Genomic DNA, 22,368 nt, shown 5'->3' with positions numbered 1-22,368 from the left:
AGTTTCAGTGTCCTGGGATAACATTCACCAGACAAAAGCCAGTTTGAAAATTTCTGTCGCATGAATACTTGTGATGGTTCCTTCTCCAAGGCCGAGGTCATAGAGCGCCCTGTCAATGAGGGCATCAGGTGTAAGCCACCCGACGGGTGCTGAATGCTTTTAGTGTGCCTGGGGAAAATACAAAAACGCCCTGCATTTAAATACCATGGGGTTTGTGCTTCAGTGTTTTTCCTGCTGTTCTTAGTCATAGTTATTAATATGTACTGATTTCTACACTGGGCTTTTTTGAGACTGCTGAAGAGGTGATGATCTACCTAGGCTTGTTCCTTACTACCCTTCCTATTTAATTTGCATTGGAGTAGCTTGGAATTGTGACTTTCACTCTGATTTCTTCAAGGAACTATCATTTTTTACTTCAGTAATTTTTTTTTCCCCAAGGAAAACACAGAAAATCAAAGTTTGCTGTAGTTCAGTACTTTTGTTTGCTTCCTGTTCTTCTACGGAGCATCTCAGACTCTTACCTGGAGTCATTCAGCCATGGTACTTTCTGCTCTGATGTTCTTGAGGAGTTTCACATGGGCTCCTGCAGATTTGATTGTGACCATGTTCTGTCTTCTGAATTAAATGGTGTGCGTTTCAGGATCTTTCTGGACCTGGATGGCTTGTCCTGCTTTGTTCCTTTCTCAACTGTTTCTTCCTGCACCAGGAAGTCTTAGAGTGAATTCCCTGGGTGGTGGCTGTGTTCTGTGCACAGTGGTAGCAATAATGTGCTGTCCCTTCCCAGATAAGCCATACTTTTGAGGGTATGTGATCTTTTGAGGGCAGAAGGCAAATGTACAGATCCCTAATGTACAAGGTGACAGCAACTCTCTTTTCTTCTCCCGCCTCCCCATCTGTTTTGTTTTTCATGTTGGTATTCTGGGTTAGGTGAGCAACCCTAGTGAAGTTGTTACACCCTCTAAACCACTAACAAGTCAAGAAATAATTCTTGTAGTCTTGTTTTAACATGCATATCTCTGGGTGTTGAGCATACTGGCCCACAGTAGCTTTTTCCTTGTCGAGAGCGACCCTTTCGCCTTGCGTTGGGCTGTTGTATGGCTCACTGTCACTTACTGCAGTGTTACATTGCGTTTTCCTCTCGGACTTAGTTTAAAGCTTGGGTTACCATGTTGATGTACAAAGTTTTTTTTTCCTAGATGTCCTCCATCTTTGCCAGCAGCTCCTTGAACACTACTGAGTCAGATCAGGAATCCATGTCTTTCCCATGTTGCAGATCACAGGTGTATGTCGTTGTAAAGTTTTCTGAGGAGGAAGAAAATGAGTTGACTTTGTGGCTGGTTCTGATGAAACAAATAAGTTCGTTTATTTGCTTCTCCATTTTCAATCGAACACGATCATGAGACATAGTAGGTCTCTTAGTGCTTTCTCAGGAAACTTCTATTTGCTAACCTTTCTTTTTTATGGGTGTGGGTGCAGGGTTTGCTGGGGTGGGTTTTTTGTCCCACTCTTAAGGCTTAGGATTTGAAGGGAGAAAATGCTCCTGAAACACTCGTTATGCTACAATTTGGCCTCTGTGCAGCAGCTGCACCATGGGTACACGGGGAATGTGGCAGTTCTTCAAACCTTTGTCTGGTTTTTGATGGTACTTTATGCAGAACACCTTGTATTATCTTCTGACTGTGACAAGGCAGCTTGATTTAGGTTTAAATTCTGAAAATTACAATATATCTCCAAAGCTTTTGAAAGTCTTACATCCCTTCCAGTGGCAATAGGTCAAATATAATAGCTGTTGGTGTTATGTACTTTTTTTAATTACCTGAGAATTAAAAACAGTATTCTTAATCATTTATTTTTTTTGCCTTCTAAGCTGGAAATACTTTTCTGCATTACTTGAGCCTTACCCAGCTTCAGTGTGAGTTTTAGTAATCTGTCACTAATACTTCAATTTAAAAGAAATTTTCTACTCCCCTCCCTTTCCCAAGGGCGACAGCCATTCTGGCATACTTACCCCAGGAACTTCTAGGTACTTCGTGTTACGAATATTTTCATCAAGATGATATAGGACACCTTGCAGAATGTCATAGACAAGGTACGATTATTAACAATTTATTAAAGAAATTTTCTAAAAAACATTGGGAACAATTGTGTATTAAAAACAACCCCAAAAACTGGAGAAGATTTGGATACCTCTTTGTTTGCAAATGCTTCAGTCAAGAACACTGTGCTGCATGTGCCAAACAATATGATTATCTTAGACTTCCATGGATTTTTAGTGATTATTTGAGGTTCAGGTTGGGTGGGGGGGATAACTGCAGAGGTAACATTTTCCTTCAGGGTTGAAGGGGAGGGGTTGACTGAGTTTTCTCTGATAAGGGCTCTGCTTATGCAGTAGTGGTGCCTGTTTGACAGAGGGTAACTTGCTTTCTGCCTGTCATTAGTTTTGCAGACAAGAGAAAAAATTACGACTAACTGCTACAAGTTTAAAATAAAAGATGGCTCTTTTATTACATTGCGGAGTCGCTGGTTCAGTTTCATGAACCCTTGGACCAAAGAAGTAGAATACATTGTCTCAACAAATACAGTCGTTTCGTAAGTATTTTTCTCTTGGCGGATGCATGTAAATACTGATGGCTTTGCCCTGTTGTCAGATTAGATTTGACCCAAATATGTGCACATCTTCTCTGTGACAATAGGTGTCTTCCTCTGGTAACACCCAGAACTGCATACCTGGGGAGAAGGAAATTAGTTTAATTTCAGTAGTTTAATATCTGCTTGTTAAAGCCTATACAATATAAATAAATATAAAATAGAAAAAAATATAGATATTTTCTTTCTTTGGGAAAAACTGCAGTCCCAGTCTTTGTAGGACTTAGAGGAGATGCACTTCTTTGCTTTGGGAGGGGCTTCTCCTCCACTTTTTCCATAAGGGTTCTGTACAGGTGCAGTGACTTTGCAGTAGAATAACTGCGGTAGAGGAATTTTCTTCTGAGAAGCTGCTCGGGTTCTGCATTGCCCACTTTGAGTTGTAACATGGTTTATTTTTGTTGTTTGTCTAGCCTTGGTGTCAATCACAGTGCTTCTTTCACAGAGGCGATAGTGGCTCACAAACTACTTAAATCCTGAAGCATTCCATTCTGATGCGCTGGCAGAGTAGCTGTCTTGCAGGTTTTTCTATCACTGATTCTTCCAATTCTTGAAATCCACAGCACCAACGTACTTGAGAGTGGAGACGCAGCCTTCCCACAGCTTGCAGCTTCTCCACACAGCATGGACAGTGTGCTTCAGGCTGGAGAAGGTAACTGCTGTACTGCGGGAATTACTGGCAGTCATGCCTTGTTATAGCAGCTAATCCTGCATGTACAAATTTGCTGCCCTTTTGCATCGAAAATTTGTTAATATCCTGAAGAAAAATAAGTTTTAGGGCAAAAAAAGTGCTAATGCAGTTCATGCTCTGTTTGAACTTAAATACCAGCTCTGGATGGAAGGTGGTCAAAGAGAAGTGAATGAGCCAGTTAAGAAACAAATGCAAACAGGGTTGGAGGAGTGACGTGGGGGAGAAACAAGGGGTTTGCCTCCATGGATGGTGCTATTTGAACATTGTCCAAGAGTGACTTCAAGCTTTGTGGTCAGTGTGGATGACTGCTTGGAGGGCAAATGGATTGTATAGTTTGGCCGTTTGGCTTAATGCCCTTCACGTGCCCTTAATGTGACTTCTTGTCAAGACTTGAAAACTGACCTCTAGTAATCATCGTGGGCTTGTTAGGAATGCCGCAGATCACCAAACCATCTTTTATGACAGGTGGTGTGCAGCATAATGCACAGCAGAGCTGGATTTAATAACAGAGCAGGGTGGAAGTGCGGTAGAATAGAAGGATGCAGTGGCAGCCTGTGGATGAAAGATGGGGATAGAAAGCTGGTGATAATACTGAGATTCTTTCCAAAGAGTTGGGAGCCACTGCTTTTAGAGGCCCTATTTACTAGATGCTACTTCTATCAGCTATGCCTTTATAACTTCTGTCAGCTCTGCTTCTATAGCTGTCGAGCAAGGATATCGATGTCTGGAATTACTTTGTAAGCTGTACACAATCCACTTAGCAGAACAGTGCTGGGCTTTTCAGTTATCTCTGTGAAAAATGAGTTTCAGTAAGTGAAGCTGGAGGGGGAAGGGTGGCAACACATGGGACAGCTGATGGGTAGGAATGGAAGCTGCCACGTAGGCGTGGTGGTTAGTAATTGAAGGTGGAGTAATGGCAGTCACGTGGTGACTTGGGCCTTCTGAGAGTGGAAAAAAATATAGAACAAACTATTACATAGAAATAAGGTAAGCTTATTCTTGCCACAAAACAGCCTTTGGAAAGAAACCGTATGTATGATGTCGTCATACGGACAGTTCTTGTTCCCTGATGAAAAGAAAGTTGAGTGGAGTTTTAATTTCCAGCGGTTCTGGCTCTGCTAAGGATCTGATGACCTTTTAGGTGAACCTTCTCATCTCCTGAGGGTCTGAGCCACAGGTGCTGAGGGTTGCTATCGTTAAATACAAATTTCTAAAAGGCAGCAATTATCCATTATGGATAAGCCATGCTAAGGGTTCTCTTGCCCTTTCAGTACATGATCTTTTCTTTGCTGTGCCTTGGAGTGTGTCGAGCTCCTTCCTGGCCACCTCTCAAGTGTTGTGCAAGTGACAAATCACATTAAAGTAACAGTGAGTTTCTAACTGTTCGGCCCTCACTTTTTCCTCCGTTTTTAGATACTTGCAGTTACTTACAGGGGGGTTATTTATATTCATCAGGTGGCTTGGGCTTATCCTGTATTGAATGGAATATGCGCTAGCAAGGTCTTGACACAAAGAAAAGAACAAGCATGTTTGGAGATAAACCTCTTCAGGCACAGGATAAAGCAAGTCTGACAAGCTATTCTGTGCCAGCTCAGGAGAAGAGGCACCACCAGATGCTTGGAACAGCCAGAGTCTGATAAGGGTCAGGGTATGCTGCGTACCTTGTTGTGGACCTGCCGGCGCAGCAGCGTGTCCGAGAGACACAGCATAGCTCAGTGCGAGTCAGAGCTTTCCGTACATTTGAAAGTACTTGCCAGCTGGTAGAATTGTAAATAAATAGGGGAAAATCCTGCAGCTTGTCAAAGCGTGCCTAAATACAAATGCTTTTTAGAAATGGTTTGGGAGCTTTTATCTGACCTTAAGGTTTCATTTCAGGTGGCCCAAAGAGGACCCATCCTACTGTGCCTGGAATTCCAGGTGGAACAAGAGCTGGGGCGGGTAAAATAGGAAGGATGATTGCTGAAGAAATCATGGAGATTCACAGGTGAGAAAATGGTATGAAGTTAGAGGAAAATTGGTATTGTTCTTTAAGAGGATATTAAGGAAGTCTTTCTTCAAGCTGAATATGGAATGGTACAGTTGTGTTTTATAAGTAGACAGCTACAGGTGCCTATTCAGAACGCTTCAGGCCGTCAAAAGCCCATGGTGAAAGAATGAGAAAGTTACAGCCTTTCAGCTTTCTACTGTAAAAGACTAATATTGAAACTTTTTTGTAATGGTGATGATATTATCTGTTTACCAGAAACTAGTTAAAAAGAACTGCTAACTAGAAACAATTTCCTTTCCAAGACCATTCTTTTCCCAATGACTTAAGGGTGTGAGTGGCACAACCTCCAAATGGCAAAGCTATTGACTGTATGCCAATAAAAAAAAGAAGAAAAGGTTTGTTCTGATGTGATCCATTGTGCTCAGATGCTTTTAAAGTTGCTAGATATGTAAGTTCAGCTTTTGTAGCTCTCCCTCCCACAGCTCTTTGACGTGGGACACGATGATGAAGCTCTGCCTTCCCAGGGCAGTCCGTCCGTCTCGGAGACGGACGTCTCTGGGTGGAACAAGTTTTGCAGCACCCTTCAGTAAGGGACTGTAGCGATACACGGCTGTATCTCAGAGCAGCAGTCTTATCTCTCACCTGTGTGAGCAGCTACTTTCAGTGGTTGTCACTTGATTTCTGTTGGCTAACAATCCCAGTTCTTCATGAATTTCCTCTTGGGAATTATTCCCTTTCCTATAAAAGTGGTCTCATCCAGCAGATGTTTAGTGGCAGTAAAACATTCAGTCTGTTTCCCGTAGTTTTGTTTCTGCTGCAAGCCAGGGACTACTTACAGTATTGTTTAAGGGAGCAACAGACCTATCGCATATAGCTTCTTTCCTGTCCGTAAGAATAGGAAGAAGGAGAAAAAAAGAAAGAAAGGAAAAAAAAAAAAAAGGCACACCAAGACTGAACCTACACTTAGAAACTTTAACCATCCCTTTTAGTACTTGTAAAACACTTAATTAGCCTCAGTGAGTGTAGTAGTATAGCTTTACTGCTTATGTTTTCATTTCATTTCAAGACCCTGGGTTAGTTCCAGTCCTTTTTCAGCAGCTGTTACTATTTTCCAAGCTGCCTTCTGTTCAGCTTTCCCAGGGGAGCTCTGCCAAGGATAAGGTTCCCATTTCCATTGCTTTTCTCTGTAACTACCCCTCCTCCCTTTGGTCTAGAGGTTTGTTGGTTCTAGTTAGTACATTATTCATTAATAAAAAAATACTTGATCAAGCTACGGAAAATTGAAGTGAAAAGTGCTGCTTTGGCCAGTTTGTAAAAAAAAAAAAATAAAATAAAAAAAAAATTAGTAACTGTATCGAATGTTCAATGTATTTGTGTAGCTCTGTGGCAGTAGCTCATTTAAGGACTTTAGGTTATTGGGACTGAGGCAGCTCAAATTCTTAGCTGGTCTAAATTGAAGTAAAAAACAAAAAATGAGGCTTTCCTGGGTAGCCAGTACACCTTCCTTCTGACACTGTGAAGGCTATGCAGGGGAGGAGGAGGAAGAGCTTGCAGGCTGAGCAAGCTGGACAATTTACATAACTGTTTATCAGCTGCAAATAAAAATGTAGCTGCTGCTGATTTGAGTAACGCTGAAGGGTGAGGAAGTTACGAAAATGAAGTTCATGCTTGTTAACACCTTATGCTTGTTGATAATAAAGCCAGCATTTGAAACTCCAAGTCTCTGGTACCTGAGTCTCAAAGTTGCTGGTAAATTAATTCCTTATTTTATCAATATTCTAGGATAAGAGGATCATCACCTTCTAGCTGCGGTTCAAGTCCCCTGAATATTACCAGCACACCACCACCTGATACGTCCTCCCCAGGAGGCAAGAAGGTAAGAACTGGCTTTCCAAACACTCATGTAGCAGTAGTGGCAAATAATGTGAGATGATGCTTATAGAATTACTGGTGATGTTGAACTCCTGGCTGCTTGGCTGGAAAAATCAAAGTATTCTGGTGGCTGAAATCTCTTAACAGTGCAGAGACCAGTAGTTTTTAAACACTGGCAGCTTTTGAAATCCACCTGCTCTTTAGGTATATAAATTATTTTTTTTTTTTTTTAACAGAGCTGCAAGGAACAGCTCTTGTCCCATCTCTTGATGCTCCAAAAATTCTTTAGCACCCCGTACTGGTGGGCGCTGGAAGTGCTGCCGTTTGGCCATCACGGTGCTGGGGGGGAACGGGCAGGGGACGGGGCCAGGCGCATCCCAGCTGTGCCCAGCGACAGGGCAAGGGGCAACGGGCACAAACTGCAACACAGGAGCTTCCATCTGAATATAAGGAAAAAATTCTGTACCTTGAGGGTGACAGAGCACAGGGACAGAATGCCCTGAGAGGCTGTGGAGGCTTCTTCTCCGGAGACATTCAGAACCTACCTGGACATGGCTCTGTGCAGCCTGCTCTAGGTGACCCTGCTTTAGCAGGGGGTTGGACCAGATGATGCCCAGAGGTCCCTTTCAACCCTGACCGTTCTGTGAATCACAGCAATTCTACTGTACTGCTGTAGCACGAAATATGACAATTAGATGCTTTACTGCGCACTGACAGTTTTAGTTTATAACCAATACCATGGACCATGCCTTGTGCTAAGACAGCTTGAGTAGCACTTACATACCATTACCAGCACTTAACCACCTGAACACACTTGTACTGGCTGCATTTGTCTAGTGGATTGCTGCTTATGGTAATTATGTTCAAAGCAAGAAGAGCACTTATCTAAATCCTTCTGTGCATTTGAACACTGCCTCAGACTGACTTTGTTTCCCCCCAGAAATCATGATGACTATACATAAGAATTGCTTGTGCTAGAGCATGTAGCTGTCAGTAAATATTTCTGTTCTATTCCTGACTCTCTTTGTTCCAGCTTCAAGTTTTATTTCAAGAACAAACTGAGCTGTAATCCTAGGAACAGTTATTCTTGCTCCTTCTGCCCTACAATAATTCCGCACCTACATATAGCAGGAGCTACTGTAATGTAATAAAGGAAAATACACATGGAGAGTTGTGTGTTTATAATAGGGTTACCCCCTCAGCATTTCTCCTTCGTTGGAAGGTTATGTTTGCTAGAAGTATCCCAAGTTCCAGTGGATGCTGCCCTCAGAAGGGAGCTCACAAGTGCTTATGTTCCAGTGTAGACATGTCTGAGCAGTTGAAAACTATGGTTCCAGTTCAGTTATTCCCTTGCTACTAAGAATCCCAGGGAAGGTTCTTCTGTTCCTGGTGAGCTCTGGTGTACGCAGTGCTGCTGTGCTGCTCCACACCAAAAGCTGGTTGGACTTACGCTCCAGGAGCAATGCTGAGCCCATGCAGTCTCTCTACCTGGGATGATTCTCCTTTTAAAGTTAGGGATCTTGGTTGACAGTACTTTACTGTATTTGTAAATTCAGAAGTATTCTGTAGTTAGCTGTAATTACTATCACTTGCAGATGGAATACTTACAAAGCTGACCCACAGAAATCACCTCAGGACTTTTCCCAGTAGCTTTTCTCAAGTTTAGCATGTAGCACTGATTTGATCTCTTCCTTTTAGATGGATAGCATATCGCCACCAGACACCTGCTTGATGGGAGTAATACAGAGGGTAGTAGCTGCTAGTTTACAACTAGTCTGATTAGCTAGCTTCTTTTTGGGAAAGCCCATCTTCCCAATATTAAAAATCCCCATACAGGGATATATTTGAGATGTAACGCAAGATTTCATGCTGTTTCATGGCTTCTATTTTTTTCTTTCAAGATATTAAATGGTGGCACTCCAGACATTTCTTCAGCTGGGTTACTGTCTGGGCAAATCCAAGACAGTTCTGGTTACCCGTACTCTGACAACTCCTCTATTCTCGGTAAGTGAAGGCACACGCCAACATCCCTCGATACCAGCTACGTGCAGACGACTGTAACGAGCTGGTGGGTTTTAGCAATAACTCGCTTTTACTGGCCACAGGCAGCATAAAGCCCATAACCTGCTGCTCTGTTTGCCTGAAGAGCAGTCTGGCAGTCTATTTTGCTGGCTTACTTTATATTGTAATTTTTTTAGTTCCAGGTGAAGCCTTTCTTCTCTTGCTGAGTCTGTGAATTAACTGAACTCCTCACCTGCTTTTTGTGAATGTTTTTAAACAACTGAAGACAAGCAAAAAGGCTAGGCTGGCTCTTAGATGTTGATCTAGATTTATTTTGAAGTATAGCACGTAGGATCATTCTTAGGTGGCACAGTGTTTTTTCCCTGAGGAGTGACCTAACCTTTGTCCTCTGCCCAGGTAGTGGTGGTACCACTGAAACAGGCAGCCGGGGACTCAGACAGATTCATACTCCCAAAATGGTTCAGGCTGTTCAGACATTCTACCTCAGGTCACAGGGCGAGTGCCCACAGCAAGTTGCATCAGCAGAGCACCGTGAACTCCTGGTAACTTACTGTATTTATGCTTACAGGGGAGAACTCTCACATAGGCATTGACATGATTGACAATGATCAAGGATCAAGCAGCCCCAGCAACGATGAAGCAGCCATGGCAGTGATAATGAGCCTTCTTGAAGCAGATGCAGGTCTTGGTGGCCCTGTAGACTTCAGTGACTTGCCGTGGCCCTTGTAAATGATGCACCTGGCTTCAACATCTGAGTATCAAAGTGCATTTACTGGTGGAGTTCTGCAGTCTGTGAAACATGTTGGACTGAGAAGCTTTTATGTACAAATTACATGAAAGCTGTATCAGAAAGCAACTCATCCTACCATGTGTAACTTCAGACAATGTGGAATAACCTGCTACAGTGTTCTCTGTGTTGATTTGTTTAGCTGTGTATAGCTTGCAATACTTGTATATTTTGGATTTTGTTGTTTGAAATTTTTTTTAAAAATCACTGTGCAACTCACTGGCATCAGTGGTAGCTTTTATATGCAAATGACCATTTCAGATGTATGGTGTGTTTTTACACTGCAAAACAGTCCCCATGTGGATCTTTCTTATACTAATTGTACCATAAAGCTGTTTATTCTTTCTTGTAAGAATCCTTTACTATAAATATTGTTAAAGTGTAATGTATTAGACAGTTAAATATTTTTAAAATAAATGTTTCCCTTGTTCTAAGATGGAGCTTTTACTTTGATAAAAACCCTGCTGAAAGGTGCATGCTACAAGCCGTTGGTGTTTACCATTTCTTCACCCTTAGGGGGAAAAGGGGATTACATAACACTGCCTTAAATACATGTAGAGGACCTTGCCCCTACAGTAAATTACTACAGCTTCTCTAGCACTTACTCTTAGCATAACATTGAAGCCGAGAACAACAGTAAAGTCTGACACTACCCCCTTTCTCTTAAATACCTGGGTTTTCACTTTAATACTAACCATCTTCCCCTGAGGAAAGAAAAGTAACTACAGACTCCGCAGAGTCTCATGCACAGATAACACCAACCCATTAAAATAATGGAAACTTTATTTGCATGAAAAACTTGTTTACAATCATTAATAAATGAAGAATGAACCATTTGCATTTTCCTATTTTATGACACTTATGAAAAATGTATTAAATAAATATTTGTGAACAGATTAAGGTAAGGCAAGATTTAAGATAAAGCCCCTCTCTGTCGTTCACAACTTTTGAACATGGCTCATGCTGCAAACAAGTGAAAAAATTCACTGAAGAACTTAGAGTTTAACAAGATGTTACATGGGTAATTGAATCATGTCCTCAATCCAAAAACCCAGTAGTAAGTAGTTTTGTGCTCAACCATGTAGAACAACTTGAAAAGGGTCAATCTATTCAGAGCAAAACTATTTACAGTTAATACTTTTGATAGAAGCACTTTGTTAGTATTGTGCAATACATTTATAAAAAATGGCTTCAAATTCCATTTATCAACCATTTGTAAAGTGCTACTATCAATTCCAACTCTGCGTTCTAACGCCAGTGTAACACCACCGCTGTACACCAACCACCAGCATCCCATGGGTTTGGATGGGCTTGAGAGTGAGGACAGTCCAGCATACAAATCACCAATGTCACAAACCTACCAGTAAACATGTACATGTATGTAACGGTAACCCCAGGGCGTTTGATCTGTACTCTTCCAAAAACAAGCGGGCGCTTCCTTTGGTCTTGTCAAAGGTCTGTACTGCAATATCCTAAACACCGTTACACAATGGGAAAAACTGGCATTGCAGCATAGTATGAGTTGAGTACAGAGTCACTTCAAAGTTAAGTAGCATGCTTTTGTTTTAGTAAGAGTCGAGATCAGAGCGGTGGGTTTTGTCCCTCGGTATCCATCTCACTGTTACTAGGTGGAGGATGAATAGGCAGAATATCCAGCTCATCTACCTGGGGGGTGGGATGCATTACTACAAGCTGGTCCTGGGGTATATCTGCTGCCGCCGCTGCCAAATTTGTAATAGATTTGCTTTTCACACACTGGAAGTCGACATGGCGACTCTTTCCTTCCTCCTTCTCCCATGACATCCGAATAAATGGTCTTTGGACGTAGTTGTAGATCACCTCCGGCCTTCCGCCCGGCCGCTTTTTCACTTTCTCTTTGTATGTCGGGTAACCTAAGAAACAGAGCACAGCAGCAGGTCACCTTTTCTGTACTGTGTAGTTCGGGGCTTTCTATTACAAGACAGCAGTGTGTGGGCGCACAGTAAAGATCAGCAGTTGTCACCGTCGGCATCCTGAATGGGAACAGGTGCCATCATGGTGTTCTTAACGTTATCTGTGCAACAGCAGCTTAGCTAGCAACCGGGTTGTAAGGAGAGGGACTACAGTGCTATCGACAGAACGTAATGCCACCAGACCCCGCTTCCAGGCTTCACAGGCACAGCTAGTGGCTCCTTCCCTGAGCCAGAGCAGCCAGCTGTTTCTCAGGCACTGTGTCCTGGAAAGTGGGAAAGGAGCAGAGAACAGCATCGCTCTGGGCTCTGGTTTCAGCTCTCAAGTGGAATCCTCACACATTCCTCCCAGCTCTCCCAAATGATAAAAATACACTCGTTTAGACCAATTCTCAATTCTGCTTATGTTGTGTTAAGTCATCTCTGCCCACTGCCTAAGCAATAGTTTTCATTACTAGGAAGTTACATATTATCACAGGGCACTAGCATTAGAGTTTAGTCAAACAGTCGTTCTTCACCTAAAACACAAAGTGCCAGCAGAAACAATCTGGAACAAGCCAGCATTATGCACAAAACCGGTTCTTGTGTAGTTGAAGGACATGCCAGTCTGAAGGCTCACACCTTTTTCAGCTGAACTCGCTTATTTTAGAGATCACAAACACTTAAAAGCATTTCCTTTTGGTTTGCAAATTACAAACGTAATAACAACAACTTGGTGAGTGAATGATGGAAATCCTGCAAATTATAAAGGCTGGATTTTTCAATATTTGGGGTCAATGATCAGAAGGAAAATGAAGTGTAAATAAACCCAGTTGTTGCATTCACAATAAAAATCTGACTAGTTAATGTAGATCTCTTTTGCAAAGCCAGAGCTGGGATTTTACAGATCAGCCTCCTAACTTACGAGGTTTATTTCAGATTAACGTTTCTTTGCATTTCAACGATCCATTTAATAGTTTTGTAAACTTTTTGAAAGTATTTACTTGCCACAATTTTTTTCATTTCAAGTCCTGAAAAGGACACCAGACCAAGAACAGAATATACGAAGCTGTAAGAATGCAAATACAAATGTAAAGCAGAGAAGTGCAGCAGACCTTCCCAGAAGAGTGAGTGTGCAAGCCATGCCATGCTTCTCTTACCTTCAATGCCCAGGCGGATCTTCTTGAGCCCCCTTTCCTTCAGAACTGATTTGGCCACATCTCTATTTTCAATGTATTTGAAGAATCTGTACAACTTCGTGCTGTAAATTACTAAAAATACATTTTAATGAGGAAAAATTGTACTGAAAGATTAAACTTTTAGTCTTAAAACACAAGAGAGTTATCCTTTTCCCTGTTTTGCTTTACTCTAGTATTTCTATTTCAGAACAGGGGGAGAGACTCAAGAACTCTTGAGAAAACCGGCTTAAGGCACTGTGAGTTGGGCTGCTTGCACATGTCTTTTCTCCCTATCGATTTAGTCTGGCTTATCCAATTAGGGTTTTTTTTTGTTGGATTTAGGAATGCAATAGAACAAATCTCAGAGTAAACCTCCCAACTCCACCTGCACCAAAATAATAATAAAAAAAATAATAACAAAAAAAAAAAAAGACACCTCCATTTTTTCACTTTTTGATGGAATTCCTGCAGACAAAAGAAAAAAAAAAATCTTCCCATCTTGTTGCCATTATGCAAGAGAGATCTGCAAATCAGTTTCAAAAACCCCAGATTTGTGAAGCTGAAGGAGGAGGACACCTTTGAAATTTAGATGACAGCACCTTAAAAGATGGGACTGGGGTCATCAACCCTGTACAGCTGCAGAGATCCAAATCTACTGTTCATGAAAAGTGGAAAAGGCAGGGGTGTGCTTAACTAATCGCTTAGGGTGGGGGGTATTTTTAATTGACATCTTTGAGACATGAAGGTTCTAGAAACCCAAGCCAATTGCGTTACTACACTAGAACACTCACTAGTCACATTTGTTCTCTACTTCCATCAAACCACCCTTCTTTAGGAGAGGCTGCAGGTTTGGGGTTTTTTTGGGGTTGTTTTTACTGGTGTTTTTAATTTAAAAAATCCAAACAGAAACTGTAATACCTTCAAGAGACTTCTAAGAAGTTTTTATACTACCAGAGTACAAAGTATCTCCAGCTCCCACCTGCCCCCACAAACCCCTGAATTTCAATTTTCACACTGAAGGAACATTTTCAGCTACAAGGACGGCACTGACAGAGGGCAGGGCACGTCACTCAGAAGTGCTTTACCTCATCTATACACCAAACTGTTATACTTCCAAAATACTGACAGACTTCCCCCCCCCCCAAAAAAAAAAACAAAACCCCCACCCTCTAGTTCTTCTCCAACAGTAAACAAGACTCCTATCCATTTTTCTCATCAAGCTCTTTCTGAAAAATTATTTCCTTCTCCCTCGTTGACTGACAATACCTTAATAATAAAAACTAGCTCCTCTCTTTAATTAGATTTGAACGTAACATGCAACAGAGACTTCTGTGAAGCAAAATACAAAAGCAGAGCTACCAAAAGTAAGGCTGTTTTTATGAGACATTAAGGATGTTGAAAAGGCTTTGCTGCCAGCACTTACGTACAAAATACTTAAATCAGCACATTCACTGCTACCCCTACCCTAGCGTGGGTTGGTGGAAACAATGAAAATAAACTTACTTTGTGAATACTCCTCTCCCATTTGTGGGGGATACTCTTCATCCCAGTCAACAACGTCATCATCTGTCAGCACAACAATGTGGCACTCCCTCTCACCACTTTGGGCACTGGCTACCATTAATGGGAGAATCATTTCTTCTAGATAAAACTCAAATTGCTTGCGAGCACCATCATTTGACAATTCATGCATGAGAGCACCTGAAGCAAAGTTTTAAGCATAGGCACATTTGGAAGTTTGTTAAAAAAAATGAAGGCAGGAATAAGAAACAGCAGTTCTGTTTATTTTGTAGTATTTACTGCAGACACCCGTAAAGACACTTATCTGTTGGTTTGTATAAGATCAGAACATTTTCAAATGTTTACCAGAAGTTCAAACTGACTGTCCTGCAGATATTGACATAACATTGGGCAGGCAGAGGAGTGACCTTGAGGAGATGTCCTTCATCTTTTACTACTACTAAACATTTGGTAATTGTGTATAAGACTTCTCTCAGGCTTCCCAAAAGACATGTTTTCTAAGCCAGCTGCTGAAAGAGTACAGCACGCAACCCACTTTTCATAAGCAGTAGCTTAAAACCCAAAGCCTCTCAAAACCCTCACAGCATGAGCTGCTAAATCCTCCTGCTAAGGACAAAGTGCACCGAGAGCGTGACTCAGCAGGCAACACGCCGCGAGGGCACGGCGCTGCCGGTGACGGCACAGGTGCCCCACGCAGATCTCCCAGCTGGAACGCCACTGCTTGGCCCTGCGCCGGGCTCTGCACAAACACCACGAGACCAAAGGAAGCAGAGGCACAGGCCAGGTCACGTAAACACTGGCCATAACTCTGGCTGTGCTCAGGGAAGGAAGGAGCTGAAGAGACACCACACGCTGGGAACCACGAGGCACCCTACACCACCAGCGAAGCTGCGCTACTTTTGCTAGCAACACAGCTTAATTCTCTTCAGCAAGAAGTTAAACAAATCATCCTCCCTGTCCTCTGCAAATAAAGATGCCACTTGAAGTTACTGTATCTGTACTGCAAATGCATCAGTAGTACTTCACTTAGCTGGCCACAGAAGAAAAACATGAGTATCAGACACCAAAGTATCAGAAACAATGTTTTCCAAAAAGTGTACATCCATCCTTTTTGAGACTTTATTCCGTAAGAGATAAAAAGGGATGGATTTTGCTCACGTAGTGTCAGCCATGTTATTTACCTCAATAAAAGATACAATTTGGAATTACTCCCCCCTATATATTTGCTTAAGTTAGTCTTCATAATTCAAATCATTTTAATAAATTCTGCACTTACTAAGATCTCTGCATTTAATAGTACTATACTCGAAGGAGATACAGAGATAATCACACGCTTCTCTCAGTTCAGGAATAGATATCCCATCAGGGCAGCGTATCACTCCAGTCTTGTAGTAATCCTACAGTAACAGAGCAAACAAAAACCACAATGCACTTCAACATTAACCGACAGAAACATTTCAAAATTTCAGTTATGATTCTTTCTCCACAAGCAAGCCCCCTAAAATGTATACAAGGAAGAGATATTAAACATTGATACACCTGAGGACAATAAAACTCACAATTTTCTGAGCTGCTTTCAGAGCAGAGCTCTGATTGAAATTGTTATTTAGGTGCCAGTTATTAATACTGATTATTGTGGGGTGTGTATACTGTATTTTATCTATACTTCACTCAGCTTTTGCTATTCCGATTCTGCTGACCAAGCAGTATGGCAGCTCTGCTTTGTGTAGCTCTGAAACACGTAAGGGGCCATTTTCTTCTCAGACTGAAGTTTGCTTTTCTCCTGTTAGCTGCAATAAGTTAACTTCAGTACTCCGTTTCATCTAATAAGCACAAGAAGGGTTGAATATATCTGAACTAGGGTGAACTAGATGCATAGAAGGTGGTCAAAAAATTTCTAGCAGGCAGTAGCTGCTCAGTTCATTTCAGGCGTGCTTCCTCTCTCTCTTGCTGTCACATGTACATGTCTAGAAAATCTAGGCGTGTTTTCATATCAAGCATTTTTTCCCCCTCTAGAGAACAATATAGAAGAACGGTATTTATTCCATCCACGCAGTCCAGATATGCAGGTAAGGCTAAATCAAGACGTTTCGCCTCTTAATACTCACAGTGCTTGTTCTAACAGTACTTGCCCCTGAAAACTCACCAAAATAGCACGAAACACAGTGGAACCAATTCCTTCAGCAACTTCATACTCTCCTTTGTCATTAGGGCGTGTAAAGTTATGTTCTCTGCCTGATCCAAACATCCTGCTCAAGAACAGAAGTAATTTGGTTAGAATCCCTTACTGTGACTACTTTTTTTTTTTTTTTTTTTTGGTAAATCTGAAAACTAAGATGTCAAAAATTGTGCTGAAACGGTAGGGAAAAAACAACAAAAAAAACAACCCAGCCTATTCCGTCTCGTTCAGTTTGATTTATGTTTAGCAAGACTACTAGAAAATAGGAAGCAGGCCTGTGTAACTTGGGAAAGTCTAGTTTTATTTTTCCATCTTAACTTGCCAATATCCTTTGATCTAAACAGAAGTTAGACCAGGCCATTTCCTGCCAGTGCCAAAAGTGGGGGAAACCTGAAACAAGTCTGCTTGTGGGATACTTGCGGGGTTATGTGGCAGAACAGGTTTTGTTGTAGAATTCTCATTATTTAAAGACATTTAAGGTAGTTAAGGAAACTGAACTTGTGTTCAAGTACGTGCAACTTGCCTCAATTTCATTTAAAGGATTTAGTTAATTCAAACTTTAAAGTAACATTCTGATAGAAGATACCCATACTTAAGGGTAGCATGTACATTTCTTCCCTCACAGATGCAAGGAAAGTTAGACCAAGGAGAAAACTGCAAGTCCCAAACAGTATCTGACTTTTTAAACACACCTCTGATACAGAATTACACCCTAACCTTCCAAAAATTATTACCAATCTGCTCTTCATTTTGCTTACAAACATACCCCGATGGCAAAGCTCTGCTTTCGTATGTACAACCCAGAGAAACAGAGCTGGCGTACCCTGGGCATTTATAATGGGGAAAGGAGTAACTTTTTTCACTTCATGATTTGACATGTGTTTTCTGACCACTCTTCAAGACAAGAAAGAACGTTTAGGAAAGAGCTATAGGCTTAAGGCAAATAATACATTCTTATTACAGTTATTTTTGCCTCCCAGAACCCTAGCAAAGCTGTTCCTATTAGGCTGGGACATTCAAGCTAGGACACTACAGTGAAGTGTCCTGTGAACTGACTTTGGGGGAAAGCGGGTTTATAAATAACTTGTGTTTTAGAGCAGTATTTCCGTATCTTTATTAACCTACTTTTGAATTACCATTAGATAAAATAAGCTTGTTCCTTGAACCAATCCCAAAGGGAGAATAACTCAGCAGCGCACACGCGCACACAGAAGTGTGGCGCGTTAGGCAGCACCGCTTCAGGGCTGGGCATGGAAAAGGGAACTCTCACCCCGTAACTTCATGCTGATACACTCCCAGTTTATTGGTCTGGATATTTACATGTATATATGTATGCACGTATTAGACATACACAAGTGTCTTACATCATTGATTTAATTCTATTAAATTATTTCCCTTTACAGTTTATATAAAGAAACATTTTTTGCTTTCTCTGTAACTCTTCCCTGACTTTTCACAAAACAGGGAACTGAGGTACTCTTTATCCCACACAGTGGTGACTTAAAGCAGAAATTGTTTGATCACATTTATTAGCTGTACTTTGGCAAATAGCTTTTTATATATACCTATATATCTTAAATAAGATTATACCCTTATGGGCTGAGAAACAGCCACATTTTAACGAAAAAAGCCAAATCCAAAGTGACATGGACATAACCCTTCATCTCTTCCTTGCTGCAACTTTGTAAACAGTGCTCTCTACATTCGGACAAAGCAAAACCAGCCAGTATTTGAGTAAAGCATAGAATCCTTTCCCACCAAGTAAGCACGTTAATTACGTTGCTCATTACAGTTTCTGCAGAGAATAGTACATGCATTGACCATTTTGCATGTAGGTCTCTGCTGAGAGGATCTGATCCATTATACTATTTGACACGCCCCTGTCCAAAAAGCATTTCAGAAGATAAGTGCTGAGCTTCAGTGTTGTCAGGGTAGGTACATCAAGCAAAATAAATTCCTTCAAGGTTTTCCTCCTTACTGTTTTGAAAAGCTATCTATACTCACTAATTTCATGAAGCGATAGCTTTAAAAATCAAGAGATGGAATGCATCAGACTGAACACAGAAGCAATGCCCAGCAAGATAAAAGGAAATGAGTACATCATGAAATGTTAATTTACTTACAAACTCTTTCGCCTCTAGGAAATCTGCTGGCATCTCTGCCAGATATAGAGAAGAACTTACATCATTTTTTACTTAAACACCTTCGCAAACTGATAATATTAAACATTAGCAGATCAGCTGTAACAATATGAGTTCAAGAGCTATTTAAACAATTTTAATATCTACAAGGCATTTATGGCTCTCTTCTACAGCTAGTTATTAAGGCAACAACAACAACAAAAGATACCAACCTGCCCAACATTGTATTAGGTTGTGCCGTAAAGATAGAAGGATCTACAACGAATCGGGTGTTATCCACTATGAGTGTTACTCGTTCAGAAGTTCTTACATTCCGAGCTCCCTCTTTTCCATTTTCATATACAAATACCATTTCCCCACCAGCCTTGCAGCTCCCGTCTGAACTTGACTGGCTACTGTTCCTGCTGCTGTTGCCCATGCTAACAACAGAACCGTTAGGGGAAGTCTTCTGAGGACGAGGACTGCTTGGTCGAGATGAACTATGATCCTTCTCACGATCTTAAGTGAGGATGAGGTAGAAGGAGAAGAAACAGGAAATTAAGTTATAGATTTACATGAGCTCTATGCAGTTGATGTCTTTCCAGGCACAAAACATTGCAAATTGTTAAGCACAAACTCTTTCAATTAAATCTATTCTAATTAAAGAAACCTTCAGAAATGACTGTCCATATATGAGATCCTTAGGTCTCTATCACTGTCAAAGCCACCTCACCTCCCCAAAGCCGTTACAAGAGAAATTCAGCTTTCTAGTACTGAAAAAGCAACTCAACATAACAGAAGCCATGCATCACAGTTGGTGTTCAGTGCTGCAGCTCAAAGAAACAAACCAAGTTGTCACTTAAGAGAGAAGTGTTCCCTGTATTTCTAAATACCTAAACCCTACCAAGTGAAGGGGAAGTGTTTAGTTAATTACCATCTTAGATCTTGTGATTTGAACTAAGTAAGAGCTAAGTAGGAATACACACTGCAGACTGAAGAAAAAAGTTACGACCTATCAAAAAAAGGGGTACCTGCAGCCCAGGGCACACATAAAGAATCCATATGTTGTATCATCAACAACTAATGCTTTTTATTATATTCTTTTAACAAAACAGTAATGAAGAATTTTAATCCTTGAAATGCTACAGATCTGCACACACCAGAATGATACTGTCTTGTTGGTGAAGTGACATTCCTGATGCATGGAGTGAGCTGAGATTCTGCTCTCTCATGGGATGAGTCACGAGATCTGTCACTTGATCTGCGTCTGTCCCTTGATCTCTCATGTCCACCACTTGCGCCATGGAGGCTCATTTTTGTGTAGTCTATTCCTTTAGCAATACGAGATGAGGTGCTGAAAACAGAAATAAGAGAAACATACAGCATTTCAAAGTTTCAGAAACAGGCACTCAAATTTTAAAGGCATTCACACTCCATGTACCTGCTTTGAAGATTAGTATTATCCCCCTCCACTTTGATTGTTGTACCCACATTTACGTTTACAAACACAAGTAATGATCTGGAACATTAAGTAGACAGCAAGAATTACCTGTTTGCTGCTGTGTGATCTACAGAGACACTGCATGAGCAGCTGAGCCTGCCTGTGAACCTGTATTCATAGAAATCCCTTCCAGACAGGTAAGTCAAACCCAACTGAGAATTCTATTTTGGGTCTTACTGTTAAATTAAACATTCTAGTCAAACCATGAAATTAAAAGTTAGGGGTCATTTTTTTTCTCCTGTGGAACCTGTTTTGGAAAACCCCTCTTGGAACACAGGCTTTTAATACTGACTTTTACTTTGTTTTGCAGCTTGCCCTTTAGAAAGGTGGTCAGCCTTAAACTAGTTGATACACCAAGCCACGGCATACTAGCCAAGAGTTTATTTCTGCACATTCTTTCCTCTTAGGAGGAACAATAGTAAGCCACCACAACCCAGACAGCAAACATATGGACTATAGTAAAGACAAGATATATATACTAAAGCACTGTCAGTAACAACTAGGACATCTAGCCTAAAGTAACAAATCTTGATGTAACAGTTTAAGATTTTTTTTTAGACCGTGATTAAGTTGTTATATTCCTTAATTTAAGATACTGATTACATTTCACAATTAATCATTTAATTACAACAAAACCAGTCAGTTTCAAGTTCCAATACTCTCAGAAACTACCTAAAAAATTAAATATCAACTTGCAACAGCTACTGCTGGATTTTACCAAAAAATACTTATGCCTTTTATCTGTACTCTTTAAATAAGAAGTTTCTATATCAGGACAGCAAGGACATACCTGTGTCCTTGCACCCCACTGGAATTCCTAAATCAGTTCCTTTGCTATTTGCCTTTCAAGTGTGGGCCTGACAGCACTCCTTACTTATGGGTTTAAATGAAGAACTTTCCAAAAGCCTCAGGTACTGGATAACAGAGACAGAAGTCTGCACAACTACAAGGTCTGACAAAGAAGGGTCATAATTTCCCACAGGAGCATCAATGCCCCACTTAAAGCCTGCAGATCCCACAGCTTTTACCAAGAGACCTTAAATACGACTGCTAGGAATACTGTAGGATTCAAGAACACAAAGAGGTAAAAATAACCACCTGGCTACAAAAAGCACAATAAATTTTAAAAGCAAGAACTGTACAAGCAAGTTGAGCAGAACATCCTCTTTTTGAGTTGCTTAGAAGTAATGACCAAAAAAAAAATCAAGACTATTTGAAAAAGTGAATATCCAGCATGACGTATTTCAGCTTTCAGTGACCGGTAAGAGGAGCTTAGATCGGAACAAACAGGCTATGATAGAGCTTATGGAGTTTACATTGGCACAGAGTGAGTATTAGCACAACGCACAGAATAAGAAATTTGCCTCTCAACTAAGAACACAAGCTTCTCCCCACCCCACCCGAGTGAGGGAAGGATCCTGTATCCAATAAAGCAGAAGTTTGGTGCAGAGAGATTCTACTGCAATACTGTTTCCTGCCAAGCTTAAAATATGCTGCAGTAAGACATGCATCTTTAGGATGTGAAGTCAGCCGGAGGTCTATTGAATAAGGTAAAAGAACTGCAAGCCCTGCTTATGGCTGGAAACGCTCAGTCCAAGAATAAAGATGATCCAACCTATTTTAATGAAAGGAAATAGAATTTTCCTCAGGACTTCCAAAGCAGTGCAATGCAAAATGTATTAAGATATATAGCATTTCAGCATGGCTGCCATGTCTCCTTACTTGTTTTACTTCTCTATTAGAGAACAGTAAATTCTGGAATTATGGAAGTGAAATGTACCTAAGTTTGCCACAGTGAGATCTACAAACCTCCCTTTCAAGAACATCAACAATTTCGGAAAACCTTTGCACCTTCTCTTCCATATATATATATGCATGCATACAATACATAACCAGTTTAATAGCTACAAAATATATCCACAAGTTACCAGAAATGCTG

At 41.0% G+C, this 22,368-nt stretch overlaps 2 protein-coding genes across 10 annotated transcripts in view; one reads left to right on the top strand and one right to left on the bottom strand.

The window, feature by feature from the left end:
- The window catches only part of BMAL1 (basic helix-loop-helix ARNT like 1), a 53,279-nt gene extending 42,796 nt beyond the window's left edge, over positions 1-10,483 (top strand). For all 4 annotated transcript variants that reach the window (XM_056353420.1, XM_056353418.1, XM_056353417.1 and 1 more), the window contains 7 exons: positions 1,983-2,089; positions 2,439-2,589; positions 3,207-3,295; positions 5,210-5,318; positions 7,104-7,197; positions 9,095-9,197; positions 9,784-10,483. In XM_056353420.1, coding sequence (XP_056209395.1) covers positions 1,983-2,089; positions 2,439-2,589; positions 3,207-3,295; positions 5,210-5,318; positions 7,104-7,197; positions 9,095-9,197; positions 9,784-9,944 — 814 coding nt within the window. In that variant the 3' untranslated portion in view covers positions 9,945-10,483. The remainder of the gene's footprint in view (positions 1-1,982; positions 2,090-2,438; positions 2,590-3,206; positions 3,296-5,209; positions 5,319-7,103; positions 7,198-9,094; positions 9,198-9,783) is intronic.
- Positions 10,484-10,767: 284 nt separating this feature from the next.
- The window catches only part of BTBD10 (BTB domain containing 10), a 29,851-nt gene continuing 18,250 nt past the window's right edge, over positions 10,768-22,368 (bottom strand). For all 6 annotated transcript variants that reach the window (XM_056353426.1, XM_056353427.1, XM_056353424.1 and 3 more), the window contains 7 exons: positions 20,089-20,282; positions 19,162-19,447; positions 16,776-16,878; positions 15,906-16,026; positions 14,612-14,809; positions 13,091-13,201; positions 10,768-11,894 (listed from right to left, as the gene is read on the bottom strand). In XM_056353426.1, coding sequence (XP_056209401.1) covers positions 11,584-11,894; positions 13,091-13,201; positions 14,612-14,809; positions 15,906-16,026; positions 16,776-16,878; positions 19,162-19,447; positions 20,089-20,282 — 1,324 coding nt within the window. In that variant the 3' untranslated portion in view covers positions 10,768-11,583. The remainder of the gene's footprint in view (positions 11,895-13,090; positions 13,202-14,611; positions 14,810-15,905; positions 16,027-16,775; positions 16,879-19,161; positions 19,448-20,088; positions 20,283-22,368) is intronic.

The sequence above is a fragment of the Falco biarmicus genome, chromosome 10 (assembly GCF_023638135.1).
Source record: "Falco biarmicus isolate bFalBia1 chromosome 10, bFalBia1.pri, whole genome shotgun sequence".
NCBI classification, from domain to species: domain Eukaryota; kingdom Metazoa; phylum Chordata; class Aves; order Falconiformes; family Falconidae; genus Falco; species Falco biarmicus.
This window is presented reverse-complemented; position numbering and strand designations above follow the sequence as displayed.